Here is a 21,097-nt window from a genome sequence, read left to right on the forward strand (position 1 = left end):
TTGACAGCACAGTCAGCAGCCACATTGATAGGGACTTTACAAGATTAGCTAGTAATAAATTGACATGTACCCTGTACTCTTTAAGAGATATAGCGGTCAGGATGAAAGATAGAGGGCTAGGATTAAATCGTAGATAGGAAAGAAATCAACGATCAGGATTCACACACATATATCCGTTATAACTGGTTATAAGGAATATGATTAAAACAGAAAGATTCTATTATTACATTAATACATGCTATTATAAATAATAACCAATGTTAACATTGTTCTTTGCAGCAAAATACCAGGATCTTCTAACCACCAATCTTGGTGTGTCTCTTCTTCTTCTCCTCCTTTCTTTTCCTTCTCTTCTATCCCCGTTCTTGATCTTGATTTCTTCTTGAAGAATCTTTACAGTTACTTACTAGAGAGCAAGTTACAGATCTGGACATTGGGATCACAATGACGTGTGGCGTTGACTGATAAACGAAAAAATTACGTCGTCGTTCGGTGTCTGTGTTGATGCTGTTTGTTTGTGGAGTTTGAAGATTTCGTCGTTGTTCACGTCGTCAAGGAGAGAAAATAAGTTGTGACAAAAGACTCAAAACAAGATAACCATTAACTACCTACCTCAAATGTAGTTAGTTAGTGGTTGTGGCTACTATCTAGAGAACAAGTAACAGGTCTGGACATTGGGATGACGATGACTTGTGGCGTTGACTAATGGACAAAGAAATCATGTCGTCGTCCAGTATCTGTGTTGATGTCGCCTGTTTGCGGAGTTTAAGGAATTTGTTGTCGTTCTCGTCGTCAAGGAAAGAAAGACAGTTGCGATTGATGCCTCGAATCCGCAATATCCATGCTCAAACGGTCCTCTCTGGTTGTAGTCACCACCTAGTTAAGGTCGTTGACGTTGTAGACCGAGGCCGTCTAGAAAGTTATGAGGGTGGAGATGTCAAAGAAGTATGTATGGTTTAATTGTCGTCTGATGATAATAATGGCTTCATTGTCGTCATTGACTCTCTGTTGACGTCACCATTGATGCGGTGATAGGCTGGAATTTTTTTCACATGTTGATGAGATGTTGACGAAATGTGGATGATTAATCGTTGTCTGACAATGATGACAAAGTCAACATTGTCTTTTGTGACCCTCCGTTGTCATCGTAGAGTCCTCAACAGACATAGTTAGTTGATGTCAAATTAACCATTGACCGTCGTTGGTATCGTCAGCTTTGATGTCATCATAGGCTGGTAATATTGACATGTGATAGGAGGTAGACGATGTATGCATGGCTAACTTGGCGTTTGACGATGACAATGGCTTCACTATCACCTTTCCATGATCCATTGCCATGATTATCATCATGCCCTCTGCTAATGTTGCATAAGCTTGACTGTTGTCGTCATCGCCACCACCCATCCATGACCTGCCGTCATCATTGCTTGTGGGCATCACATCAATCATTGACCAGACAATGTCATAGGCTGATGACATTGACGGAGGACGAGAAGTCGACTAAGTATTGATGGCTAAATCATCATCTGACAATGACAAATGGCTTCTTTATCGCATGTTAGTGACCCTCAGTGACTGTCACTAAGTCCTACGCTGACGTCGTCTATTAACAAAAAATTGACTGTCATCGTCATCGTCACCGTTGGCATCATCATAGGCCGACCACTGCCGATCCCTAACTTTGAATTGGTCCCATTTTGTCTCATCCCGTCTCGTTCCGTCCCGTCAAGAGGTTCTGGAAATTGATCTAATATTTTATTGTTTATTCTTTGTTGTCTTTTATAGTTCAGGGACGCGGACGGGACGATTTTTTCATCCCGGGACGAAAAAATCATCCCATCCGAGGATACTGACGAATTTCAGGACGAAAATTCATCCTGTGGACCACTGGACAGGACGATTCTTTCTTCCCGGGACGAAAGAATCGTCCCGTCTGAGGATATGGACGAATTTCAGGACAAAAAATTTTCCCGGGGACCATCGGAGGGGACGGTTTTCGTCCTGTGCGACGAAAAAACCGTCCGTAAGGCGGTCTCGGACGATGGACGAACAGATGTGGACGAAGAACCGCCAGCCACATATATTACCATTAGCTTGACTGTTGTCGTCATGGCCACCACTCATCCATGACCTGCCATCATCATCGCTCGTGGACATCACATCAATCACTGACCAGACAATGTCCTCTGCTAATGTTGCATAAGCTTGACTGTTGTCATCATCGCCACCACCCATCCATGACCCGCCGTCATCGTCGCTTGTGGACATCACATCAATCATTGACCAGACAATGTCATAGGCCGATGACATTGACGGAGGACGAGAAGTCGACTAAGTATTGATGGCTAAATCATCATCTGACGATGACAAATGGCTTCTTCATCGCATGTCAGTGACCTTCAGTCACTGTCACTGAGTCCTTCGCTGACGTCATCCGTCAACAACACATTGACCATCATCGTTATCGTCACCGTTGGCATCATCATAGGCTGACCACTGCCAATCCCTAACTTGGAATCAGTCCCTTTTCGTTTCATCCTGTCCTGTCCCGTCCCATCAAGAGGTTCTGGAAATTGATCTAACATTTTCAATACAAAATATTTTATTGTTCATTCTTTGTTGTCTTTTATAGTTCAGGGACGTGGACGGGACGATTTTTTCATCCCGGGATGAAAAAATTGTGCCGTCAGAGGGTACGGAGGAATTTTGGGATGAAAACTCGTCCCGGGGACCACCGGACGGGACGTTTTTCATCCCGTGGGATGAAAAAACCAGCCGTTCGGAGGTCTCGGACGATGGACGGACAAATGTGGACGAAAAACCGCCGGATTCACATCCGACAGTTGAGATCTCGCCACATGGCCTCGCTAAGATAATTTGTATTAAGGTCCCTGTATTTTTTCGCGCGTGCAAACTGATGATGCTCAGAATTAATTGTACATATGCCCATTTGCATTCTCTCTCCTCCATATTTCCCTTAAAATCTATATTAATATATTAAAAATATAAAATGGGCTTTTTTTCGTCCGGGACTAAAATCGTCTCCGGAGGATTGGATGGGATGAAAAACAGCCTTGGAATGATTGGACGGGAATGTTTTTTAATCATCGGACGAAAAACCGTCCCATCCTTCGTCCTGGGACTAACTCTGGACGTAATTCATCCCGTCACATTCATCGTCCACGTCCAGGACGATTCAGATCTATATTCTTTTTTTCTTGGGTTAATAGCACGGTATGTCCCAAACTTTTTCGAAAATTTGAGATATAACCCAAAGTTTTTTTTTGGCACGGTATACCCCAAACTCTCTAAGTGGATTTCGACATATCCCGGTTATGATGTGGAATCCATCGTGGCTGCCAGGTGGATTTCTGGCGGAATCCACCTGGGCGGAATCCACCTGGCAGCCACGGTGGATTCCACGTCATAAACGGGATAGAGAGAGAGTGACGTTCTATTAACCTGTCAGAATCTAATCGCTCGGGAGAGAGAGGAGGCACATAACTGAGACAGAGAGAGAGGGGAAGGTGGCCCGCGACCGGTGTCCGTCACCATAAATGTCTTCCTCTTCCTCGCGCAGACCTGCACGGCAAGGGGGATCCAAGGACCGCCACGGCGGTGGGGCCGACCTTGTCGGCCCCGTCCCCGTGCCCGAGCACGCCGCAGTACCCGTGGCCCCACGTGTGGACCTGCACAAAGCGACAAAGAAGATCAAACGAACACCGAGACGGGACGACCGACGGTAGGGGCTGGCTGGAGGGCTCATGCAGCCGGCGGAGTCGACGGCGACGGCGTGCTTGTCGGCGGCGGAGACGCCGGCGACGTGATCGCCGGTCCGGCAGAGGGAGTGGACGGCGTGGGGGGAGAGCTGGTCGCGGGGGTCGCCGTGGGCGACGCAGAAGTTGGCGCTGGAGCCGAAGGAGAAGATGGACCCGTCGTGGGCTACGGCCAGGGTGTAGTTCGAGCTGGCGGCGATCTGGGCCACCTTCCCCTCTCTCTCTGTCTATGTCTCGGTTCTGTGCCTCCTCTCTCTCCCAGGCAATTCGATTCGGACGGGTTAATAGAACGTCTCTCTCTCTCTATCCTGTTTGTGACGTGGAATCCACCGTGGCTGCCAGGTGGATTCCGCCCAGGTGGATTCCACCAGAAATCCACCTGGCAGCCATGGTGGATTCCACGTCATAACCGGGATATGTCGAAATCCACTTAGAGAGTTTGGGGTATACCGTGCCAAAAAAAAACTTTGGGTTATATCTCAAATTTTCGAAAAAGTTTGGGACATACCGTGCTACTCACCCTTTTTTCTTCAGGGGGATTTGAGGAATTTCAATAAAATATTGCTCGTAGGTGAGGGCTGGGTATAAATACCCACGCGAATCTTATCAAGCAGTATTCTTGGGGAACTTCGTTGGAGTGGAGATCGCCGGTGCTCGAGGTTACGATCAGCTGGCGTCTGATCGGTAATTTCCGATTGTATTAATCTGCGATCTCTGTGTGCTAATTCTCCTTTGTGTTTTTTGATCTAATGGAATCTGTTCGATAATTTCCATTTGTATTGTTGTGCGATCTCTGCGTGCTAATTCTCCTTTATGGTTACGATCGAGTGGCATCCGATCAGTAAAATTCCATTTGTATTTATGTGTGATCTCTGCGTGATAATTCTCCTTTGTGTTTTTTGATCTAATGGCATCTGTTCGATAATTTCCATTTATATTGTTGTGCGATCTCTGCGTACTAAATCTCCTTTATGGTTACGATCGAGTGGCATCCGATCAGTAAATTCCATTTGTATTTATGTGCGATCTCTGCGTGCTAATTCTCCTTTGTGTTTTTGATCTAATGGCATTTGTTCGATAATTTCCATTTGTATTAATTTGCTATATCTTTGTGTTAATTCTCTTTTGTGGTTTTCATCTAGTGGCATCTGATCGACAATTTCAATTTGTATTAATGTGCCATCTCTGCGTACTAATTATCTTTTGTGGTTCTGATCGACTGGCATCTGATCGGTGATTTCGATTTCGTATTAACGTGTGATTCTCCTGTGTGGTTACGATCGAGTTGCATCCGATTGGTGATTTCGATCTGTATTATGTGCGATCTCTGCGTACTAATTATCTTTTGTTGTTTTCATCGAGTGACATCTGATCGGAAATTTCCAATTGTATTAATGTGCAATCTCTGCGTGCTAATTCTCCTTTGCGGTTCTGATCGAGTGGCATCTGACCGGAAATTTCCATTTTTATTAATGTGCAATCTCTGCGTGCTAATTCTCCTTTGTGGTTTTCATCGAGTGGCGTCTGGCCTATGAGATCTCGGCGCTGTAATTTGCTTTTGTATTTTTGATCGACTGGCATCTGATGAATAATTTCCATCCGTCAACAGTGCGATATCTTCCTGTTCATTGACATTTGTGTTTTTGATCGATTGACCTTTCATTTCTGGTCGACTGGTATCTGTTTGCTCTGTTCTATCAATGAACATCGATATCTTCGTGTTATTTGGACTTTGGACTTCGTGTTCTTTGGACTCATTTGGGAATAGAAGAAACCATAGATGAGAGCCTTCTCTTATTATGGAAATAATGAAATGCGGCGAAAAATTAGCTCATGCCGGATGTGCTTAGGTTCTTCCTTGATAATCTTGATATTAGTGATTTCCATTTTTGTTGAAGTATGAATGGAGCAAAGTGGGCGCCATCTTCCAATTCCTGAAAAAAATTCCATCTCTCAAAGCCATATCCCATCAGAATATGTATAATGCAACTTGCCTTTTGAATTAATTCGATCACAATATCGCAGCTTCATGATCTTTTGAGTGATCATGTGTTTTCGAACGACAAAACGAGCTGAATGGGGAATCTCTCACCCAAGATATTATGGCTTTGAAATGTACATAACATTGAAAATTTTCATTTCATGATAAACAAGATAGCTTTTCTATTCTGATATCCTGATTTTTAATTGTCTAATGTAACACTATAGCTGCTTTATTCAATTCACCAACTCGTATTTTTTCTGGAGATTTTGAGCCCAAAATAGCAACCCACTTCTGTTTTCTCCATTCCAGGAGTTGAAAAACATTCCTTTTGCAAGGAATTCCCTCAGCAAGAATTTCCAGGAGAAAATCTCTTACCCTAGATATTATGGCTTTTTAATTGTCTAATGGGGAATCTCACCCAAGATAATGGCTTTGAAATGTATATAACATTGAAAATTTTCATTTCATGATAACCATGATATCTTTTTATTCAGATATCCTGATTTTTAATTGTCTAATGTGACACTAAAGCTTTTTTCTGATGTAACACTATAGCTGCTTTATCCAATTCACCAACTCTCATTTTTTCTTGAGATTTTGAGCCCAAAATAACAACCCACTACTATTTTCTCCATTCCAGGAGTTGAAAAACATTCCTTTTGCAAGGAATTCCCTCAGAAGAATTTCCAGGAGAAAATCTCTAAACTTAAATCTAGACAACAATCATGGGCTTCCCAAAGCCCAATGACAAGGTCCTCAGCTTTGGAGATGTAGTTCTTAGGAACTCAGACCTGGAGATCCTCAGAGGCCCCCACTACATAAACGACAGGATCATCGAATTTTGCTTCGCAGACATTTCAATAAACCTCTCCGACGACATCGTCCTCGTCCCTCCATCAATCTCTTTCTGGATTGCCAACTGCGCCGGCCACGACAGCCTCGAAGACGCCATCAACCCGCTTGAACTGCCCGGTAAGAATCTGGTTATATTTACCGTTAACGATAATGACGACGTGGGCATGGCAGAAGGCGGGCATCACTGGAGCCTTCTGGTTTATGACAGAGAAGAGAATTTGTTTGTTCATCATGATAGTATGAAGGGGATGAACCATGCCCATGCCAAGCAGTTGTATGAGAGGGTGAAAGAGTTTGTCGGCTCGGCTGGGAATTCTGTGAGGTTTTTAGAGGGAGAGACGCCGAGGCAGGAGAACGGGTACGACTGCGGTCTGTTTGCGGTGGAGATTGCGAGAGTTGTTTGTCAGTGGCGAGGCCGAAGGGCGGTTCGATGTGGAGGAAGGATGTGGTTTGATGATGTGATGGCCCAGGTTGATGGGAAGGTGGTGGGAGAGACGAGGGCTCGGATTTTATCGCGGATTGATCGGTTGAGGCTTTCGGGTTGACTATGGGTTTCTCTGATTCTCTCTCTAGAATGAGTTTTTTCGGAAAGGGGTTGGATTTTAGAGAGAATAAATCTGAGTGGGAGTTACTGTGATGAAGTTTGGGAGAGTTGAGGGAGGCGATTGTTGCGGATCAACCAGTTTAGATGTTTGGATTGGCCTTTGATTTCTGTTTCTCTCTCTAGCGCGAGTTTTTTGGAACATTATTGGATTTTACAGAAGATGAAGCTGGGATTTTGATTCAATGGAATCCGGGGATTTCCCTGGTGTATTTTTGGTTTTTCTCTAATGAGTTTCTCTCTCTTGAGTTTCCCTCTCTTGAATTTCTCTCTCCTGAGTTTCTCTCTCTTGAGTAGCTGTTGGTGTGATGGCCCAGGTTGATGGTAAGGTGGTGGGTGAGATGAGATGCTGGGGTTGACTTTTGCTTTGACTGTTTCTCTCTCTAGGAAGAGTTTTTGGAACATTACTTTGACTATTTTTCAGAAGGGGAATCTGGGAATTAGCTTTGACTGTTTCTCTCTCTAGGAAGAGTTTTTGGAACATTACTTTGACTATTTTTCGGAAGAGGAATCTGGGACTTTGCTTTGACTGTTTCTCTCTTGCAAGAGTTTTTGGAACGTTACTGGAAGAGGAGTCTGGGATTTTGCTTTGAATTTTTCTCTCTCTAGCTAGAGTTTTTAAAACATAACTGGATTTTACAAAAGAGGAATCTGTGTTTTTTCTTTGACTGTTCGTCTCTTAAGCAAGGGTTTTTGGAACATTAATGGACTTTACAGAAAATGAATCTGGGTGACTGTTCCTTTCTCAAGAAAAGGTTTTTGGAACATTAATGGAATTTACCGACAATGAATCTGGGATGTTTCTATGACTGTTTCTCTCTCTAACAAGAATGTTTGGAACATTAGCCGGTTTTACAGAAAATGATTCTGGGATTTTTCTATGACTGTTTCTCTCTGTATCAAGAAGTTTTGGAACATTAGCAGATTTTGCAGATGAGGAATCTGGGATTTTCTTTGACTGTTTCTCTCTCTAGCAAGAATATTTGGAACATTACTGGATTTTACAGAAAATGACTCTGGGATTTTTCTATGACTGTTTCTCTCTCTAACAAGAATTTTTGGAACATTACTGGATTTTACAGAAAATGACTCTGGGATTTTTCTATGACTGTTTCTCTCTCTAACAAGAATTTTTGGAACATTACTGGATTTTACAGAAAATGACTCTGGGATTTTTCTATGACTGTTTCTCTCTTTAAAAAGAATTTTTGGAACATTAGCGGATTTTGCAGATGAGGAATCTGGGATTTTCTTTGACTGTTTCTCTCTCTAACAAGAATTTTTGGAACATTAACGGATTTTGCAGATGAGGAATCTGGGATTTTCTTTGACTGTTTCTCTCTCTAGCAAGAATTTTTGGAAAATGACTAGATTTTACAGAAGGAATCTGGAATTTTCTTTGGACTCTTTCTCTCTCTAGCAAGAATTTTTGGAAAATGACTAGATTTTACAGAAGAGAACTCTGGGATTTTTCTGGGGTATTCTTTTTTTCCTCTCTTGAGATTTAAGGAGAGATGAGGGAGGCAGATCGTCATGGATCAATCAATCGATGCGGTCGAGGTCGACTCTTGTTTCGTCTCTCTCTCACTCTAGCAACAGTTTCTAGAACTTCACTTCATTTTACAGAAGATGAATCTAGGCCTTCATTACAATGGACACCTTGCAGTGTCTGAATTGTCATCTGCTCTCTTTCTCTCTCTATCAAGAACTTCATGCCCCCACAACTGGATTTTTCACAGATGATGCATCCCAGCCTCAAATAACCATGGAATTCTGCTACTGTTATCCCTCAGGTTTCTCTCTTTATCTCCTTATTCAGTATTGTTGAATTCATAGATTTGGTTGCTTTTTATTTCTCTCTCAGAGTCTCTGTAGGGCCGAAGTTCACTTTAGACAAGTGCACTTTAGACATTTGGCACTTACGTATTTCCTTTAAATTGGAGAACCCTCCTTTTAGAAAAGCAGCCAACAAGTATCAATACGTGTTCGGCTCTCTCGCAATGTCCATTCTACCGCTATCAAAACTTAGGTATCCAAGTCTAAATTAAGACATATGAGGATTGGGCCTTTCTTTTCTGTAATGAACAGAAGAATATGTTAACTGCTGTATAGTAGCCATGGACTGTGAGGCTAGAGAAATCTGGTCCAAGAGCCAAGGAAGGGGAAGACTGCCATGATCAGCCTCAGAAGCAGCGGTGCCTCTCTGCCTCGTCCCCTTTTCGAGAGCTTCCCCGGTGTCGGCGGTGGAGGTGGCGGCGGTCTGGGGTCGAGCTCGTCCCATCCGCCGTACTTACGCCTACCAGAGACGGGTTCTGGCTGTGGCGCTGCGGTCGGTTTAAAGCTTTCGGCCTGCTTTGCCTCTGTTCTCTGGCGGGAGCGAGGACTCCCGCCATTGACGGGTTTCTTCCTCGACGAGGGCCACCGGAGTTGGGTCTCGTCTGGACTCGTCCTCGCCCAGAGCTTGTCGGCGACGAGGGAGAGGGCAGACTGGCCGAGGGGCAGTGCCATGGCCATGAGGAATGCCTTGGGGCCGCTTGCTAGAAGCAGCGAGGCGACGATTGCCGGGAGCAGGTAGCCATATGACTTGAACATCTGTTGAGGGTAATGATCTTTCTTTGTGAGTAGATAATAATTTCTGTGATCTAGGCTTTTGAAAAATGATGATCAGCTCATCTAAACATGCAGAATCGAATATTTTCTGACCAAGGTAAAATTATCTGTAATCTAGGCTTTTCAAAATGATGATCAGCTCATCTGAACATGCAGAATCAAATATTTTCTGACCAAGTTAAAAATTTCTGTGATCTAGGCTTTTGAAAAATGATGATCAGCTCATCTGAACATGCAGAATCAAATATTTTCTGACCAAGTTAAAAATTTCTGTGATCTAGGCTTTTCAAAATGATGATCAGCTCATCTGAACATGCAGAATCAAATATTTTGTGACCAAGGTAAAATTATCTGTAATCTAGGCTTTTCAAAAGGATGATCAGCTCATCTGAACATGCAGAATCAAATATTTTCTGACCAAGTTAAAAATTTCTGTAATCTAGGCTTCTCAAAATGATGATCAGCTCATCAGAACATGCATGATTTAGCTTATGCACGATTGAATATTTTCTGGCCAATTAAAAATTTCTGTAATCTTGGACCAAGTAAAAATAAAGATCAGGTTATCCGAACATACATGACAATGTCATGATTCCATATTGTGGTTAATGATATGGAGATATATATGTTTAATGAATTTGATTCTCCCATAACAGAGGTTGATGATCAGATATGAATGTGGTAAGCCGATGATAATTCACTGTTTGTGGAAGAACATTGCGTGAAGAAACATGATCGATAAAAATTAAGAGTCAGTATGCAGTTGATGATCAGATAAACTGAATGAACGTGAAGTTTTAGTCCGCCGATGGTAAAGATGATTGCTAGAGGAAGAACAATATCATCATGAACCATGATCATTTTAGATGAACTTGATTAACCTATGACGATATCATCATGTCGACTATCATCAACCAAGAATGATGAATCGAATATACATGAATCTAGCCGCCTAATTACAGTTGACCGGCAGAGGAAGAACACAACCGATAGCAAATCCATCATATCGTTCATGATCAGGAAAGATTTGAGAATTAGATCAAATTCGCGAAGGCCAATTACAGTAGCTCGGCCGAGCAAGAACATGATGGACGATAAAAAATCCATCATAACGCCGACAATCAAGAAAAACTGACGATTCTAATACACATGAATCTAACAAAATAAGAAATCCATCACATCGTCGATGATCAGGAAAGACCGAGAACACAACCGGCAGAATTAAATCAAATTCGCAAAGAACAAACCCTAGAAATCAACATACCTTGAAGATCCAAACATTTTCCCAAGGCTGATCCGGCTCATCATCGAAGAAATCATCATAATCGTCATCATCCTCGTAGAGCTCACCGGACCACCATCTCCCCTTGCCGCTCCACCGCTCCTCCTCCTCTTCTTCAATCACCTTCTTCTTCGGTCGTTCTTCGGCGCCGATCGGATCGGAGAAACCAAATCTCGCGCCGCGAAAACCCTCCGCGCCGGAATTCTGAGGGTCGTCGCGGCGCGCGCGGGGGAAGGGGAGGAGGAAGCGGCGAGATGGAGGGTTGGTGCGGGGGAAGAAGCTCGCCGGACATGGCCCGGCGATGGCGAGCTCGGCGGAGAGGTCCGCCATTGGAGAGCTGCTCGCGTGGTGGTACTGTGTGGAGATTAGAGGGGGGCTCCTTTTATAGTTTTATCCCTTCTCTTGGCCACACTGGGCCCTTGTTGGTCTCCACTCTGTCAGTTAATGGGTTTAGGGCTCTCGTCTTCATCGTCATCGTCATCATCATAGTCATCGTCTCTTCATCGTCATCGTCATAGTCAAGATCAACCTCATCATCATCATCATCACCATCGTTATCGTTATCATCATCGTCCTAGTCAAGATCAACCTAATTTTCAACGTCAATGTCATCGTCATCATCAAAATCATCATCGTCATCGTCATAGTCAAGATCAACCTCATCGTCAACATCAATGTCATCGTCATCATCGTCGTCATCATCATCATCATCATCATCGTCATAGTCAAGATCAACCTCATCGTCAACATCAATGTCATCGTCATCATCATGATCATCATCATCATCATCGTCATAGTCAAGATCAACCTCATCGTCAACATCAATGTCATCGTCATCATCATCATCATCATCCTTATCATCATCGTCATCATCATAGTCAAGATCAACCTCATCGTCAACATCAATGTCATCGTCATCATCGTCATCATCATCATCATCATCATCGTCATAGTCAAGATCAACCTCATCGTAAATGTCAATGTCATCATCATCATCATCATCATCATCATCGTCATAGTCAAGATCAACCTCATCGTCAACGTCAATGTCATCGTCATCATCATCGTCATAGTCAAGATCAATCTCATTGTCAACGTCAATGTCATCGTCATCATCATCGTCATCATCATCATCATCATCGTCGTCGTCATCATCATCATCGTCATCTTCATCATCATCTTCATCGTCATCATCATTGTCATCGGCATCGTCATCATCATTGTCATCACCATTGTTATCATCATTATCATTGTCATTGTCATCTTCATCGTGATTGTCATTGTCAAATTTATAATGTAAAATTGATGAATATTACATAAATATATGTGTTCTACTAGTCATATTTGCATGTTATCATAATTAAACAGACATAAATGGATTGCACTAAGTTTCGTGATTGTTTTAATTTTATACTATTTTTTTACATGACATTTGACCTCACTGCATTAAAGATTTATTTTCTTGCAGGGCATAAAATACTTGGCTAGAGGTCTTTAATACTTTTATAATTTTTTTTAAAAATTTTCCATATTTTTTATAATTTTCTGACCATTAAATAGGCAAGAACTAATTTTTGGAATTTAAAGAATATATTTTACGATTTATTTTGCCTTTTAAAAAGGGATTTAAGTTAAATCACGTGGCATCCACGTCATTCGCCCAACATTCAGGCGAATGATTGGATGCACTTAATAAGCATTTTATTGGCTCATTATGGCATCGCAATGCACAATGCCATAGTGAGCAAATCATTACCTCGATGATACCTGGGGCGAGTGACGAGAGAAAAGGTAAACTTGTCGTTTTATCCTTTTTGAATATTTCATACAATAAATGCACATGGCAAATCGATTCCGGGGGCATTTATTAAAAAAAATGAAAAAGTGAACTTGTTCTTTTACTCTTTTATGGGAATGCGAATAGGCTACATGGGGCCCTCCTAGTCACTCAAAAAGCATTGCGAGCAACAAATGATTGAGTCCTCTGGAAGCGCACAAAAATGTGGTAGTGCGAGATCTGAGGGTGGAGAAAACAAGGCGACGAATTAAAAAACAGCATTTTTTTACCTGCGTGGAGGAGAGAGAAATGACCTAACAGCTTGGATTAATCGCTACTAAAACGGCAATATCTTGAGATCTAACCGTCTGATTGCGTCGAAATTTTGAGGGTAGATTTTTCTTTTCACCCTCTATGATCCATACAGTTGGATGATAAATCACAGGTCAGGAAGAAGGGGAAAACGACCAAGGAAGCTCTCCCCCAAGTTGTTTGGGCAGGAAGGACACATGATTTGCTTCTGAAGTCGACTCGCTTCATGAATCAAAGTTGTAAGTTTCTTCTTCTTCTTCTTCTTGAACGATTTCAAAACGCAAAGGCATGGGCGAAATGTACATGCCCTTGGAGATGATTTTAATGGTGATTAGCATTGCAATTTGAATTTGCTTCAAGATCTGACTTTAACTTCTTAGGTCTATATTTTTTCTCATCTCATCTTGCATCTTAGGTCCATAGATTAGAGTCAGATTTCATCTACAACTCATTTCCCCCCAATTCTTTCTACTTTCTCTCGCTAGGTTAGCTCGCCCACTTTCTCTCTCTAGAATCTGAAAAATGATTGTTGGAAAATTCAATTCCACAACTAAAATACCTAAATCCAAAATTTCATCCAAAAATTCGTCCATCTTCAAGCCCAATTCAAAATCCCTTTCTTGCTTATTAATTTCCAATTTTAATACATAAAACATTGTTTTGATAAATCATCTTGGTTTGAATCTTGGCAATCCGAAGTACTCTGACACAAGAATCCAAATTATCCTCTCCAGAGTGTTCTGCTCGAAAATATTAAGATCACCATAATGGTTCTACTTACTTTTGAGTAATTACAAAAAAAATTAAATACAATTAAGGCTCATTAAATACAAAAATCAATTATTTCTTGAAGTAATTCATAGAAATTAGAATATAAATTCTTGAGAAGTGACCCCTGTGGTTCGGCCCCCTTCTCATCCTATACTTTCTATATTTTGAAGAAGGGAATTTATAAATTTATTACATAAGCTTAAATCCAAACAACACATTTAAACTTGCATTTAATCACATCAATTTTAGGCTTATCATAGGTGCATGATGAGGCGCTGTCATGTCACAAGAATTAAAGAATTAAATTTAAAGTCTTTTTTGTCTTTTTCTTCAGTGCAGGTACATGTGGCACTCGTGGAGCACACAATGGTGAAAGACAAGGTGATCATACTAATCATTAAATGATTAACGATTGTACAGTTTACCAGCCACTAACCAATGAGGAATCGTCAATGCAAATGTATAGGAGATAAATAATGTACTAGGATAACTCCAACTTCAAAGCTTAATATCTAATAGACTAGAAGGCCGATTGAGCTCACATTTTTAGGGACACTTCATCTTCACCCTCTTTCCATCCATACCCTCTGATCTATAAATAGAGTCATGGATCATTGTTAAAATCATCCTTATACTTCTTCTTGCTCATGTGGGCTGATTGAAAGCTAGGAGCTTCTAAGATCCATGAAACCTGTTATTTGTGTTCTAGGTGCGTGGGAAGAGGCAACAGAGAAGAGGGGGAGCTTACTTGCATTCACAAATCATCGTGATCCTAGAGGAATGTAAGGATCTACATTAAGTTACCTTGCCTTATGTTGCTCTTTATTGACATCATCAATATCTTAGATTTATTTCACCGTCACATCCCATCATCACATTGCATTTGTACACTCTCTATTCACGTCTTACCACATTCATGTCACCGTCTTATTAGTAGCCTACTCATCATTCACCTTATACACCTCGCTCTTTACCATGCTCTTGTTTATTTTTCTCTTTATCATCACTTCATCCTCGCTCTCGCTCGATGTTCTCAATTCTTATTTATTACTATCTACTATCTACTACCATCATCTTAATTATATTACTAATTATCATTGTCCCACCACATATTTTCTTGTCACTCTGTTTCATATTTTATAGGTATCTCATCTCATCACACTAATCACTATATTACGAATGTTAAATTCATAATCACTGTTACATGTGGAGATGATCTATGCTCATCACTAGATAAACTTATTGAGTACAGCATTATATCTTTATTATTAAATCTAAAAAAATCAATGATGAATTAAAATCCTGATTTTTGAGATTATGAATTTGAGCGGTTGCTGGGGAATAGTCTCCATTAAGGATTTTTGATTTTCTTGCAACTAGTAATATTGTTTTGAGAAGTACAATCAGCGACATGAAGCCATGAGAGATAAGGTAAAATTGTAAATTTCATCTTAAGCACTCTTTCATCTTTACATTTTCTTAAATATATCACACAATCAATGGTAGACAATCACTGACGCAAAATGAAAATGAAGATGAAGGAGATAGAGGGGAAGTTTCAACTAATAGAGAGGATCATATTTAAGATTATATTATGAATACATATATACGAAATAGATGACGGATATTAAACAAATATTCTGCTCCATTGGGTTATGAAACATTTACTAAAATTAATGCTGCTATAGATGAGGGATCAAATTTCAAAAATGATCATCATATGATTCTATCTCTCACGAACTTTTATGGTTTATCTCAGGAGTCATACAAAGATTAGAAAGAGTTTACTCTGATTTGTCAAACTTTTCACTTCATAATGTTATGAATGAGGTTATAAAAATGCGATTGTTTCCCTTCCGTCTTTGGGATAAATCTAGAAGTTTTTTTACATACCATTATTTGTGAACTTTGATTCTTGGAAGGAAATGGGAATGACATTCGTAAAAAAAATTATTCTGTGGGAAAAATGAGTTCATATTGATGAGCGATAATATAATTTTGTCAAGGACCTGATTAAAAGAGAAACATGGGAAAAACTACAAGAGTTAACCTGAGTTTAAATGTTTTTTGGTAGGATTAAGGGATCAAGACAAAAAGATGATTGATGCAGCAAGGGGAGGTACTTTCATGCATAAATTTAAATTCTGAGAGAGGTGCGATGGTTGATGTACTTGATGTTGAGCCTGATTTATGAATAAAAAAACTATTACAAGCTGTTTATGGTTTAACTACACACGTCAATAATTTAAAATCACTCGAATCATCTCACCTTTCTCAAATAGATATTTTGCTTTGGCATCATTGTTCTAGCTAGTGTTCGCTGTCCCAAAATCCGTCCGATATTCGGTATCGGACAACCGATATCCGATATCCAGAAAAAAAATGGGACGGTTCTGGATATCGGATATCGGATATCGGGCGATATCCGTCTATCAGTGGTTAGACCGATATCGGTACCGGATATCGGAGGGGGAGGGACGAGACGGATATCGGATGCTGGATATCGGTTTTCGATATCCGGATATCGAAAACTGATATCCAGCAATTTTTTTTCAGTCATCTGCGATCCGATATGGAAAAATTCTAATTTCCTTGTTACTTTATATTCTTCCCAGCCATCTTACAGTTAATTCTCATCTTCGCCAGCTGGCCGCCCACAGAAAATACCTCATGTAATTTTAAAAATTTAAAATATCATGATAACGAGGGTAAAATTGCTTAATATAGTTAATAAAAATAACAATAAATTTAATATTACATAGCAACTAATGTTATTAAGAAATTAATATATTGTTATTTTAAGAAAACAAAATTGCGTTATATAGTTAATAAAGGGAATAATAAATTTAATATGACCTAACAACTAATGTTATTAGGTAATTAATATATTGTCATTTTAAGGAAATAAAATTGCGTAATATAGTTAATAAAAATAACAATAAATTTAATATTACATAACACCTAATGTTACTAAGAAATTAATATAGTGTTATTTTAAGAAAACAAAATTGCGTTATATAGTTTAAAAATGGAATAATAAATTTAATATGACCTAACAACTAATGTTATTAGGTAATTAATATATTGTCATTTTAAGGAAATAAAATTGCGTAATATATTTAATAAAAATAACAATAAATTTAATATTACATAACAACTAATTGCGTTATATAGTTAAAAAATGGAATAATAAATTTAATATGACCTAACAACTAATGTTATAAAGAAATTAATAACATTCTCCCCAGACATCTTACAGTTAATTCTCATCTTCTCCAGCTCGCCGCCCACAGATAATACCTCATGTAATTTTAAAAATTTAAAATACCATGATTACGAGGGTAAAATTGCGTAATATAGTTAATAAAAATAACAATAAATTTAATATTACATAGCAACTAATGTTATTAAGAAATTAATATATTTTTATTTTAAGAAAACAAAATTGCGTTATATAGTTAATAAAGGGAATAATAAATTTAATATGACCTACCAACTAATGTTATTAGGTAATTAATATATTATCATTTTAAGGAAATAAAATTGCGTAATATTGTTAATAAAAATAACAATAAATTTAATATTACATAACAACTAATGTTATTAAGAAATTAATATATTTTTAATTATAGTAAAATAAAATTCCGTATCATGTTAATAAGGTTACTAGGGTAGAGTGTAATATATTAGTGGAATGGTTATGAGAATGCCTGACAAGTGACAACTAATGTTTTATTGAAATTAGTGAACTATATTTTTATGTGAATAAAACTGCAGAAAATATGTAATACCATAACTAGATAGTTGTAGAATTGTTATTTTTAACTAACAACTAATGTTATGAAGAAATTAATATACTGTTATTTTAAGAGAATAAAATTGTGTAATATAGTTAATAAATTTAATAGACGAGTAAGTATACTTCTTGGCAGTATATTTAATTATAGGGATTAATTTTTTTCATTGATATTAAGATTATTTATTGGATAGTTGGAGGAATATAGTAATGCCGGATATAAATTTATAACAAGAACTGAAAGTGTCTATTTAAATTGATATAAAATTTAATATTATGGATTCATTTGAATCGACGGCGTAGTTTAGGGATATTTAATTACATTTTGGGAAAATGTATCAAAATTTAAATAAATTCAAAAGAATCCATACACGCCGTTAATTCGACATTTGTAGCAAAATCATATGTATGCTATGACTGTGGCTCTGTAAAAAAAAACGTAGTCCCAACAACTCTGTCAGAGATTTGTGCTCACTTGATCATCACCTGTGTTGCAGAAGATAAGAGATTAGTAACGATAATTACGTAGAAATAAGAACATCTAGTTCAGTTATGTGATGTGTACCTTGAGCACATGCGACCACACCATCTTCTTCGTCGTCAACATCCTCATCTAGCTCAACGTCGTTGTACCACCGTTTGTTGTCCGCACGGAGCCAACACTTCACAGTGATTAGTGTTTCGATGCTTATTGGCGACAGACGCGATCGCTTGTACGTGACAATAGCATTGCAAACCGAGAACATGCGCTCGGCAGGGGCGCTCGTCGCACATATGGATAATAGGTCCCTCGCAACGGCCGCAAGTAAGGGGAAACGCTTCAACCCCGTCGTGGCCCACCAAGATAGTGGAGTGAACACAACCTCATTTGGCACCGTCTCTGCAAGGATTTGGTTGAACTCATCCCACATCGACCTCGTTGTCATCGGTGCCGGTTGCATGTGCCGCATAGTGCTATTAAGCCACTCGTCCAACTCTTCACCTCTTGGCTGCCTCTCCTCAGCGGCCCCTCTCCGGCCACGGCTCGACCAGTCACTGGGTAACAACGACCGTACGTATGCGATGGTCGCTTCTCGGACGCTCGGGTGGAGCATTTACCCTTTGTGGATTGGATCCATCAATGCCGCGGCCGTGATTGCCTCATTCGCCCACAATATCTCATCATATTGTGCAAGCTTGCAATGCATCGCCTGCCCCATGTTCGAACAATCTCCTTCATGCCAGCATCGTACGGATGTGAAGAATGTTCCATCTTTGATTTGCTGGACCACTTCCTCCATGTGAACCTTGAGGCCGTCTATGAGATACAAGACATCGCAGATCGCCGGCGTCACTGTCTTGCAAACATGATCAGTTGATACGGTGAAATGGCCAAGGATGCGGCATAACTCTTTTACCAACTCCCACTCGTCCTTCGACAACTTCGACGACGTCGCCTTTCGGCCAAAAGCCGTTGAGACTTCGTCAAGTACATCACGCTTCTTCACGGCGGCCGCCAACATAGTGTACGTGCTGTTCCATCGGGTTGGACAGTCTACGACGACCATGTTGGAGTCCTCGACTTCGGGGTCGTCTTCATAGGGTTGTGTATAGAGTTCTCTCCGTTGCGTAGAGCTCCGAATACTCCGCACTAGAGTGCGTACCTTGCAACTGCATCGCCCAAACATAACGGCTTGCGTGGTCCCTCATTGTCATCAGACACTAAGTATATATCACCGAGATCATTGTCGTGGTTGCTGCCATAGTGCTCTGCTGTCCTCGTCACGTCACCTTCTTCGGGTTCCACACCTTGGGCCGAAGGAATACCGAAGCTTTATATCGCCGCTTGCACAACAATATTCAGAATGTGTGCCACACATGGGATGTGCCTCCTGGCAGTAAACGTCGGGTTTACGCTCTTCAACTTTCTCGCCATCAATGCAAAACATCCTCTTATTCGGCGTGGCATTGTCAGTAGTAATGGCGTAGACCTGCATAATTACGTTGCACATTTAAGGGCACAAGTTCAACTAATAAAATGAGATAGACGCTGAGTGCTGACCTTCGTCCGCAGACAAAATTCATCTAGTGCTTGGAGAATAATGGACGCCATGTTCTCCCCATCGTGCTTGCCGACGATTTCTCGGATGGCAAGTACCCGCTCTCTGTACGGCCATGTGTCGTCCACCCAGTGGACGGTGATGCCTAGAAATCCAGTCCCGTTCTCTGCAGTCCACACATCTACAGTGAGTGACACTCGGGCCCACTCTCTCAGAGCTTCCTCACATCATGTTTCATTCGGTCGTGCATTTGGATGGTCCACCTCTTTATGACCTTCGCACTTGGAGGATCCAAGTCGATAAGCGTCACGTAACGCCACATTTCCTTGAAGGCGACATTGTCAACAATGCTCCAGGGTGAATCAGTTAGGCATACGAATCGTGCAATGAAATTCTTCGTCTCATCTAGAGTGTGCCCTCTAATCGCCCCCCCGTCGGGTAGGCTCTCCCTGTTGTTTGCTCTACATTCTGTCAGTGATGCGTGTTTGACCAGGGTCTTCAGGGGCTTCGCCCTTCAGTTTCGTGTGACGAGCTGGATGGCAGGATTTGAAGTGTCTCCAAAATACGTTTGTGCTTTTGTCGGCTTGCCTCTTTATGGGTGATAAGTCGAAAAATCACGTAAAATTACGTGGTCGTTGCGCTTTTTAGACTTATGCAATAAATTTATAATTCCCTTAATTACTAAATAAGAATATAGAGCAAGCAAGGGGTCGATCCACAAGGAGGAAATAATTCATAATTTTCAAACAATTTTTATGAATCAAGTCAAGTAATTTTGAATTTTGCAATATTTAATTCAATTAATATTAAATAATATTCTTAAAATAATCAAAATTAAGTAAAACTTAATTTTGATTTCGGTCAGATAATTCCAGATAAGAATATTATTATTATTTTAAGCTCATAAAAATATAAATTATTAATTTCCCAATTTAATAAAATTTATAATAATTTTCAGAATTAAAATTGGGAATTTAATAATCAAGAAAGTGATTTTTGAATTGGAGTTCAAAATGGATGAATTTTCGGTTCAAATTTTATTTTTGGGTTTTTTATATATTAAATTAAATTCCTAAACAATAAAAACCGAAATCTAGAGAGAGAAATAAATAAAATTAACCTAGAGAGAGAAAGTGAAGAAATTGGGGAAAGCCCTAATTTCGACCCTAAATTAAAATGTAATGAAGCAGAAATGTCCTAAAATGATTAAGAATTAATTATCAAAAGTCAGATCTCAAATCCAAATGAAAAAGAAGTGCTGATGCATTCAAAACATGAATCTAGGGCATGTACA

At 40.0% G+C, this 21,097-nt stretch overlaps 2 protein-coding genes and 1 long non-coding RNA gene across 5 annotated transcripts; 1 reads left to right on the forward strand and 2 right to left on the reverse strand.

The window, feature by feature from the left end:
• Positions 1–4,361: 4,361 nt before the first annotated feature.
• LOC144710741 (Cysteine proteinases superfamily protein) lies at positions 4,362–9,939 on the forward strand. 2 transcript variants are annotated; one of them, XM_078584583.1, is made up of 4 exons: positions 4,362–4,460; positions 6,401–6,732; positions 8,956–9,009; positions 9,305–9,939. In XM_078584583.1, the coding sequence occupies exons 2-4, from the start codon at positions 6,486–6,488 to the stop codon at positions 9,391–9,393; spliced, it is 390 nt and encodes a 129-aa protein (XP_078440709.1). In that variant the 5' UTR covers positions 4,362–4,460; positions 6,401–6,485; the 3' UTR covers positions 9,394–9,939. The 2 variants fall into 2 exon arrangements, with proteins under 2 accessions (XP_078440709.1, XP_078440708.1); XM_078584582.1 differs by lacking the exons at positions 8,956–9,009; positions 9,305–9,939 and having other exon boundaries at positions 6,401–7,467.
• LOC144710740 (uncharacterized) lies at positions 9,100–11,475 on the reverse strand. Its single transcript, XM_078584581.1, has 2 exons — positions 11,091–11,475; positions 9,100–9,808 (listed from the first exon to the last, which is right to left on the reverse strand). The coding sequence occupies exons 1-2, from the start codon at positions 11,436–11,438 to the stop codon at positions 9,347–9,349; spliced, it is 810 nt and encodes a 269-aa protein (XP_078440707.1). The 5' UTR covers positions 11,439–11,475; the 3' UTR covers positions 9,100–9,346.
• A 6,625-nt stretch (positions 11,476–18,100) lies between these two features.
• Positions 18,101–20,442, reverse strand: LOC144710404 (uncharacterized). Of its 2 annotated transcripts, XR_013583282.1 has the most exons (3): positions 19,806–20,442; positions 18,330–19,734; positions 18,101–18,250 (listed from the first exon to the last, which is right to left on the reverse strand). It is a non-coding gene; the product is annotated as an uncharacterized LOC144710404 (long non-coding RNA). The 2 variants fall into 2 exon arrangements; XR_013583281.1 differs by having other exon boundaries at positions 18,330–20,442.
• Between the last annotated feature and the right edge of the window lie 655 nt (positions 20,443–21,097).

The sequence above is a fragment of the Wolffia australiana genome, chromosome 12 (assembly GCF_029677425.1).
Source record: "Wolffia australiana isolate 7733 chromosome 12, ASM2967742v1".
In the NCBI taxonomy this organism is placed as follows: Eukaryota; Viridiplantae; Streptophyta; class Magnoliopsida; order Alismatales; family Araceae; genus Wolffia; species Wolffia australiana.

What these genes read in the sequence shown, in the direction of transcription:
- LOC144710741 (XM_078584582.1), top strand. Translation starts at nt 6,486, where the DNA reads ATGGGCTTCCCAAAGCCCAATGACAAGGTCCTCAGCTTTGGAGATGTA.
- LOC144710740 (XM_078584581.1), bottom strand. Translation starts at nt 11,438, where the DNA reads ATGGCGGACCTCTCCGCCGAGCTCGCCATCGCCGGGCCATGTCCGGCG. An exon ending in AAAATGTTTGGATCTTCAAG is followed by an intron (nt 9,809 to 11,090) that starts GTATGTTGATTT and finishes TACCCTCAACAG; the next exon opens with ATGTTCAAGTCATATGGCTA.